We start from the raw sequence: 8,819 nt of genomic DNA, 5'->3' as shown, positions 1-8,819 counted from the left end.
TGCTGGAAGATAGCGGGGGCGTGTCCTCGGAAGGGCCCTCCCGGAGGCGGAAGTCGGAGCGCTGGGTCCGGGGAGGGATTGGTCCGCGGAAAGGGGCGGGGCAGTGGGAGGCGGGCCCTGAGAGGGTGTCTCGCATCCCCGGACGTGATTGGCTGCCTGGGGGAGCGGGGCCTCCGAGCGCCCGGGCCCGGCGGGGATCGGAGAGGGATTGGTTCTCGCGAGGCGGGCCCAAGCCCCCGGACTTGAGTCTGGCCTCGGATCCGTCGGAGGCGGCGGGCGTGCGACCGTCCCTCCGGCGCCATGTCGTTCTGCAGCTTCTTCGGGGGCGAGGTTTTCCAGAACCACTTTGAGCCGGGTACGAACTGTAACTTCTGGGAGGACAGCGGGCCGGGCCGTCGCTGCCCTCCGGGTGGCGGCGGAGCCCCAGGAATGCGGAACGAGTGTGGCCGCGCGGAGAGGAGCGCATGCGGGGCAAAGACGATACGTAGGAGGGAGGAGTCTGGGGGGCCCAGAGAGTAGGGGTACCCCAGGGGAGGGAGACGCTGGAGAGAGCACAGGCCTTGAGTGCGAGCGTGGCCCTTTCCGGGGAAATCTGTGCTGTCAGGCTAAGCGCCTGTGGCGACGCCCTTCGGGGTATCCGGGTCAGGATCGGGACTTTAGAGAGACGTGCTGGAAGGTCCTGTCCAGGGGCAGCTCCTGTGACTGGCTCCCTCTCCTTGGGGCATTGCGCGGTCATGACCCCATCCCTTTTTCCTCCCCAGTTCCCCAGACCTGCGGGGTGAGCTGGAAAGCACAGAATGTCCCGTTGGGATCCAAATGTAACTGCCTGGGTGCCTCCCCCGCCTTCCCAGGGGGCCCAGGGTTGGGTAACCAGGCCAGGCTGCCAATGGTCCGTCAAGTTTGACTGGACACCCTGGGCCAGCTAGGAGAGGTGGAAGATGAAGGGTGAGTGGTTGGTTGGGGCATGGCCTACCCTTAGCCCTGGCCCCAAGCTTTGAAAGATCCAGGTGAATCACATGCTGGGCTGTGCTGCCTGGTCATGGACTAATTTGGTAAAAATATGTCCACAAGCAAGACTAGAGCAGCGACCTACCCCTGGGCAGGGTTTCTTGGGTGTCAACTCTCTAGGGGGCTGGGCTGTGACACCCAGCATCTCTGTGAGCCAGCTGCGACATAGGACCCTCTGGCTGTGGGACTTGGGGTTGTCCTCCGGCTACTCAGCCACACTAGAAACCTCACTTCCACAGTATCTCCTGGTTCCTCTTTTTTCCCTCAAGTTACTGTTAAATGCTGAGTGGTCATGGACTCCAGGGTAGACTGTCTCTAGGCCGAGCAGGGGGCAAAAGGTGACTCAGTACCCTTTGAGGGACCCCCAAGCAGTTTCCTGTTCTGCAAGTCAATTTTGCAAACTTTTTTCCCCCTCAAAGTGATCTTTTGGGGATAGTTTAAAACCCATTTTTCTCCCTGCCCCGTCTTCCTGGGCCCTCTGTCTGGACCAGAAGTGTTTTTGCTGGGCTCTTTCTTTTCCTACTTGGAGAGTAGGCCGGTGGCTGGGCTCCAGTTTAAGGCTTCTTTGGGCAGAGGGTCAGCCATGTGGGAAGGGAGGTGGGCTAGTGGTGGTGGACCTGTTTGTGTGTATGGGGGGCAGAGCTGTGTCCTCATCAGACTGCCTGGGTTCCTTCCTGGCTGCACACCCTGTAGCTGAATATTTTGTATCCCTGCCTCTCAGCTTCCTCATCTGTAAAATGGGAACATTTGCGTCACAGGGCTGTTAAGAAGAGCCAGTGAGATAAGTGTGAAAAGTGACTCTCCTGGTCTCTGGCACAGGCTCAGAACCGTTCAACATGAGCTCCATGCCGTGTCTCCCGCACAGAGTTGATGTCCAAGCCTGTGGGTGGTGGGTGGGTGCGTGGGGAGGATGTGCAGCCCACCTAGTAACCGGGGTCCTGCTGTCCTCTCCTGGGGTCTCAACCAGGATTTGGGAGCTCACCCCCAAGGTGCTGGAGCCAGCATCTCTGTTCTTGCCTCCCTTCCACCCCAGGTATCTACGTGTGTGCCAAGTGTGGCTATGAGCTCTTCTCCAGCCGCTCCAAGTACGCACACTCGTCCCCATGGCCGGCCTTCACCGAGACCATCCACGCTGACAGTGTGGCCAAGCGTCCAGAGCATAATCGGCCTGGAGCCATAAAGGTGGGTGGTAGCAGCAGGGCGGCGGGGAAGGGGTGTTGGCCAGGGGGACCTGAGAACCGACGCCCCCCTTCCTGCTGCTCTCCCTCAGCTGCAGGGGCCTACCATCTGTCTATTCCAGGCCTCTGGCCTCAGCCTGGGGAGCTGCCACCTCAAACTATTGGGAGACCCTGGGGCCTTGGTGAGGACAGGGAAATTGGACTGCTTTCCGGGGAGGCTGTGGGATGGGGCTGACAGCAGTTACCTTGGGAAATGGGCGTGAGGATCCCCACTGCGGGGACCGTGGCTCTAGCTGTTTTTAATGGCTGTCTTGTCTCCCCAGGTATCCTGTGGCAGGTGTGGCAATGGGCTGGGCCATGAGTTCCTGAACGATGGCCCCAAGCGCGGACAGTCCCGCTTCTGAATTTTCAGCAGCTCATTGAAGTTCATCCCTAAAGGTGCGCTTGCTTCCTGGCACCTGGGCACAGGCCTGTGTAAACTTTAGAGGCCCCAGGGTATACTGTTCTCGTTCATTTATGGTGACGAAGGGTAGGGGCACCAAAGCACACTGCCCGGGTTCTGCCCAGGGCCACTGGAGGGTGGCTGCGGGGCGGGGACAAAAGACAGCTGTCCTGCCTCCCACGCTGGTTGATCATATGCAGGGCAGCACAGAGGCTGAGGACCAGGGATGTGTGGCTGCAGGCTTGCTTGTCGGCCTGTCTGAGCCGCCTCCTCTTCTGTGCAGTGGGCGTGATGGCAGAGTCTCCTTCACAGGCCTGTTGAGACTGGCTGCCCTAGAGTGCACTGGGTTCTGGCGTGCAGTGGGAGCTAGCAAATGTGTGCGGGTGTCGGCAGCATTCATCACTGGTGGATATTTAGGGGCCATTTTTCATTTGTGTGCATTTTATCTGAGCTCTCTGGTGGTTTAGACAGGAAAGAATCCTCCTGCAATGCAGGAGACCCGGGTTTCATCCTTGGGTCAGGCCTGGAGAAGGAAATGGCAACCCACTCCAGTACTCTTGCCTGGGGAATCCTATGAACAGAAGAGCCTGGTGAGCTACAGTTCATGGGGTCGCAAAGAGTCGGACACAGCTGAGCAACTAACGCTATTGGAGCCCAGCCTCCTCTCTGGCCCTCTGCACTCTGCCTCCCCAGCCGCCCTCTGAACTTCTCTGCGCTCTTTGTAGCTCAATCCCCTCCTCATTTGCTGCCCATGGGACTGTGGCCAGCCCCTAGTCTCAGTTTTTGTTTTTTAAATATTTATTTCTTTGGCTGCTCTGGGTCCCAGTTGTGACATGCAAACTCTTACTTGTAGCATGTGGGATCCAGTTCACCAGTCAGGGGTCGAACCCCTCCCCTGCAGGGGGAGCACAGAGTCGTCGCCTCTGGACCACCAGGGAAGTCCTCCTAGTCTCAGTTTTATCCTCTGTAAAATGGGATTGCTAATAGCACCTGCTTGTTCCCTCACTGTGGAGGTTAAGTGAAGGTGTACCTAAGGGCCAGCATGTGATAAAGGTTTGAGAGTACTTTGTCCTTGTGTGATTATTCGTCCTCCGGGACGTGTGGAGGAAGGATAGACTCTGGGTTATCCTGCAGCCTCAGCAGATGAACCGGACACACAGATGCCCCAGACTAGGGGTCTGGGTCCTCCTGGCCTCGCTGAGCTGGAGGCTGGAGACACTGGGATAGCCCAGGGAGGGTGTCAGACCTGTTAACAGCGACTTGTTTCTCTCTCCCCTCCCTCATTTCTTTCAGGCGAAGAAACCTCTGCCTCCCAGGGACAGTAGGCGGGCTACCCATACCCAGATCAGGTGGATACCACCTGATGCCACCCACCTCAGTCGTGGAGCCACAGACATTCAGAGCAGGAGGGTCGGGGTTGGGAGAAAGGAGTAGCTGAAACCTCAGGAAGACTCCCGAGGCCTTGGCTCTGAACAGGCTCTTGCTGGGAAGAGAAGGCTCACACTCGGCTGCCACACACACCCTGCTGTTGGCTCACACGGGGTCTCAGGGTGTGGACTCCAGGCCTGGTCTATCTTTGGATGATGCTGCAAGCCCCACCTTCTCTTCCTCTCAGCCCACTGCCCCCTTACTGCCTGTCTGGACTCACCCCATGGGGCCCAGCCCTGAGATGGCGCCGCCCTCACCAAAGCTCTTGCCCACCTTCTCCAGGCTGTGCCAGGAGATGGGATGCAGACAGGGGTGGCTCTGCCAGCTGCCCCAGCCCGGTCACTCTATGATTCTCTCTGGTTAAACCCTTGCAGGCAGCCAGAGTGGTGATGACCTGTGACCCGCTGGGGGAGCAGGCAGAGGGGATGGACTCTGACCTCAGTTACAGGAGGAGAAATCCCGAACCTGGTTGCACCATCTGTGAGGATGTGGCTTGCCTCACTCAGGCTTAGGAAAGCAGCTATTGCTTCATCATCTTGACAGTGCAAGGCTGGGGACCCCAAGCTCACAGCCACCTGTCAATCCCTCCCAGTAAACAGTGAGCGGACCTCACTGCATGTGCTCTGAGGCGCCTGCCATCGGGGGGTAGGGTGAAGCCCCTTCCACCTTGAATCCTCTCTAGAGTAATGAGGAGGAGACCAGTAAACAAATGGAACCTAGGCTTGCTGTCTTTATTAACCACATCAGGAATTACAGGAAAGCTGCTGTCATTGAACTAACTGGAAGCCTGGAATGCATGGGAGTCACTGGATCCCAGGGCAGCAGGGCCAATGGCGGCTCACAATGCCGGTCAACAGAGTCAAAGCGGCTGTCAGAATAATCTGACACACAGAATTAGAGTCGGCCAGTTGGGCAGGGTGCTTCTCAGAGCGAAGTAGATTGGAAGCCTGATCTCGCTTGATCTGTATGAGCAGAGGTCTAACTTGAATCATAAAGATGATTTCCTCCTTGCCATTTCCTCCTCCAGGGGATCTTCCTGACCCAGGGCTTGAACCTGCGTCTCTTATATCTCTTGCATTAGCAGGTGGGTTCTTTACCACTGGTGCCACCTGGGAAGCCCTGTTTGAGCAGAAGTCTAACTTGAATCATAAAGACAGACACTAGACTCTGCTGTCAATTCACAGGCTTGAGCCAGTTTGTGCTAAGTCACTCAGTCATGTCTCACCTTTGTGACCCTGTGGACTGTAGCCCGCCAGGCTCCTCTGCCCATAGGATTCTCCAGGCAAGAATACTGGAGTGGGTTGCCATTTTCTCCTCCAGGGGAACTTCCCGACCCAGGGATGGAACCCACGTCTCTGTCTCCTGCATTGGCAGGCAGATTCTTTACCCACTGAGCCCACTTGGGGAGCCCTTGAGCCAGTTCGCATGCCCAGAATGAGTGAATCAGAGCCAGCTGAGTGGTCAGCAGGAAACTGAGCTCCAGGGCCAGGAAGGACCTTGGACTTTGCTCACCTCTCCCAGCACTCCTGGCTCTGCCTTCTGGCGAGGGTGTCCCCTGAGCTTGAACTTGGCCCAAGAGCGAGTTGGCTTCCTGGGGCAAGCTGGGCCCATGTGTCCAGGCCACAGTCCTGTGGCTGCCCCTTGGGCTCAGAGCTATAGTATAGTGGGCTGGAGGGCCGGGCCTGGGGAGGGTGAGACTTGTAGGGGAGCTGTGAGTGGCAGTGCTTGATGCTTGCACCCCAGGGGCCCCACACTCATTTGTACAGGGTGGTAACTGGGGGCTGGCAAGCAGTGTTCTGGGAGGAAGGGAGTGAGGAGGGTGAGCACCAGGACCCCAAGGTCCCCTTATGCTGAGAACCTGGAAGTGGATGGCCCCTGACAGTGTTTCTACCAAAGGCTGGGTGGAATCATAAATCCACCCCACCCCCCTGTAGCATTGCATCATAACCTCTGGCCTGCAGCTGCAGTTCCTTCTTGAGAAACAAAAGGCTTTTTGAGAGCCCATCCCCCTCTGCCCCCTACCTCTGCTTGCTTCTTTGCCAGGTGGAGGCCCCGGGACACAGCCTTTTGAGCCAAGGGTTGCATGCAGGGGCAGACAGCTCCAGTTGCTCTGCCAACACCAGCCAGCAGGCCCAGGCATGGCCGGACAGGGGACCAGTGGGACTCTGCTGATCCCCAGCCTGGAGGTGTGAGTGGATGCAAAGTCGCTTCAGCCCTGTCTAACTCTTTGAGACCTCAGGAATGTAGCCCACCAGGCTCCTCTGTCCATGGGATTCTCCAGGCAAGAATACTGGAGGGGGTTGCCATGCCCTTCTCCAGGGGATATTCCCGACCCAGGGATTGGACTTGAGTCTCATATCTCCTGTGTTGGCAGGTAGTTTCTTTACCACTAGCGCCACCTGGGAAGCCTGGAGACTGGGCTCAATAAACACAGCAGATGATTGGATTGATGATGCCTGGGGCTTTCACTCATCCAGGGCTTTCATTTCTTCTGAGTGACAAGTCCAGTGCCAGGGAGAGCCGTGACCCTGGTGAGGGTGCTACTCAGGTCCTGTTGGTAGGTCTCAGGACCCCCTGACACCCTGGGGCAGCACGTGGAAGGGGGCGCCTGCAGAGGTCAGTGAAGGTCACCACCAATCCAGCCACGTGCCCCCACCCCATCCCAGGCCCAGCTGGGGGCCTGGCGCTATGATCCGCTTCGGAGTCAACCAGTCCTCAAGGTCCCTTCTGGGAGTGGGCACAGGGACCGTGTGCATGGAGGACCGGCAGAGGCCGCTCAGGCCCCAGGAGCGCCCGAGCAGCTCTGAGCGGCGCGGCACTTCCCCGTGGCGTCGCCGGGGGCGCTGCGGCAGCAGCTTCGACGGCTGGGCGGGTCTCCGAGCCCGGCTCCCGCCCGCGCCGCGCTTCCCCGCCGCACTCAGGAATCAGCGCCCGCATCGTCCCGGCTCCAAACCGGGCTGGCTCGAGAAGCCAGTGCCCCCCAACCTCCCCCACGGGCAGAGGCCTCCTGGCTCTGGGGGTCCAGTGGCTGAAACCCTGCACTTCCAATGCGGGGGACCCAGGTTAGATCCCTGGTCAGGGAACTAAATCTCATGTGCTGCAGCCAAAGAACCCGCATGCCACAGCCAAGATCAAAGAGCCCACATGCCAGCAACCAAAACTTGGTGCAGGGAGATACATAAATAGTAAAAAAGAAAAAGACAGTTTCTGGTTGAGACTTCCTTTGCAGCCCAGTGGTTGAGACTCCTTGCTTTCAGAGCAGGAGGCAGGGGTTATGCTCTGGTGTGGGGATAGCAGTGGAGGCCCAGTGTGCCTCTTTCTGGAATCAGCAGAAGCAGACAGAGCTGGGGGCTGGAAAAGTGGTGACTGATCCTTCCCAGCCCCAGCCAAGCCCCAGACCCTTCTCTAGGGCATTTGGGTGGGACCCACCTGCTCTGATGCCCCCAGCCTCCTCTCTGTGGCCCTTCCACGCCTTTGTCGTACCTGCTGGCCCACGCTGGGTGCTTCGTTGCTCAGTGTCTGACTCTTTGCGATTCCATGGTTTGTAGACCACCAGGCTCCTCTGTCCATGGGGATTCTCCAGGCAAGAATACTGGAGTGCCTTGCCAGACCCTCCTCCAGGGGATCTTCCCAACACAGGCATCGGACCAAGGTCTCTCGCATTGCAGGAGGATTCTTTACCATTTGAAGGGGCACCAATTCCTGAGGTTCCACTTCCCACGCATCTTTGTCCACTTCTCCCAGCTGTCCCCACTAGTGTGGTCTTTGAAAAATAATCATCAGACCAGGTAACTTCCCTCAGTGGTTCCCTCATGCTCTGCCTGCCAAGGCTCTGCAGAACCCCCTCTCTGTCTTGATCCTTGATCCCTGACTCCATAAGTGGTAGCAGAGTTATTTATTTATCGTAACTGTGTTGTTTTTATTACGCACACCATCTGCACCCAAACCCCCTGTGCCTGGGCCTCTAGACCAGGCAGATTCCACTCTAGAATGGTGGAATCTCATTCCCTCGATCTTTCCTGGCATCAGGGTCTTTTCCAATGATGCTGTTTCCAATAGGTGGCTAAAGAATTGGAGCTTCAGCTTGGAAAGATTGTAGGCAGGAGGAGAAGGGGATGACAGAGGATGATATGGTTGGGTGGTATAACCTACTCAATGAACATGAATCTCGAGCAAAATCTGGGAGATGGTAAAGGACAGGGAAGCCTGGCATGCTGCAGTCTATGGGATCACAAAGAATCAGACATGACTGAGCGACTGCACAACAACAATCTCTTTCCCTTCCCCAAAGAGTGAGTCCTGAAAGGGGGCTGCATGTGGTAGCATCAGATGAATGTGCACCAAACCACACTGCCTCTGCTTGCTCCCTCTGCGGGGGCCGCACAGTCTCAGGAAGAGCGAACCACACATCTGTGTGAGTGTATCCGTGGCCTGGGGGAGGCAGGAACACCAGTCACCCTACCCCTGGCCCTGGGCTCTGCTAGAGGAGCTTAAGGGTAAGATGCGCAGGGAAGATGGTTGGTGAGGTTCTGGCAGCAGACAAGAGGGGGGGGCTGCCGGGGAGGGGGTTACCTGCTGATAATCTTCTGCCCCAGCCCCTCAGCTCCCCCAGCACCTGTCTCTAGGCATGACTTGTTCCTCGTAAAACCGTGGAGATTATCTGTGTTTCAGCCTCTGGCTTCATGTCTTATCATGTTTCATCTTCAGTCAGGACATTTACAAGCTCCTGTTGGCTTCAAAGGGCTTGGCAGCTGCACTGCTGG

At 57.5% G+C, this 8,819-nt stretch overlaps 1 protein-coding gene across 1 annotated transcript; it reads left to right on the top strand.

Annotated features, from left to right (window-relative positions):
* The first annotated feature begins 172 nt into the window (after nt 1–172).
* Nucleotides 173–4,775, top strand: MSRB1 (methionine sulfoxide reductase B1). The gene is made up of 4 exons (XM_020886449.2): nt 173–355; nt 2,042–2,190; nt 2,510–2,624; nt 3,922–4,775. The coding sequence occupies exons 1-4, from the start codon at nt 301–303 to the stop codon at nt 3,951–3,953; spliced, it is 351 nt and encodes a 116-aa protein (XP_020742108.1). The 5' UTR covers nt 173–300; the 3' UTR covers nt 3,954–4,775.
* The last annotated feature ends 4,044 nt before the right edge of the window (nt 4,776–8,819 follow it).

This window comes from Odocoileus virginianus, chromosome 33 (assembly GCF_023699985.2).
Source record: "Odocoileus virginianus isolate 20LAN1187 ecotype Illinois chromosome 33, Ovbor_1.2, whole genome shotgun sequence".
Taxonomy (NCBI): domain Eukaryota; kingdom Metazoa; phylum Chordata; class Mammalia; order Artiodactyla; family Cervidae; genus Odocoileus; species Odocoileus virginianus.
The sequence above is the reverse complement of the archived record's forward strand: the minus strand, read 5'-3'. Positions and strand labels throughout refer to the sequence as shown.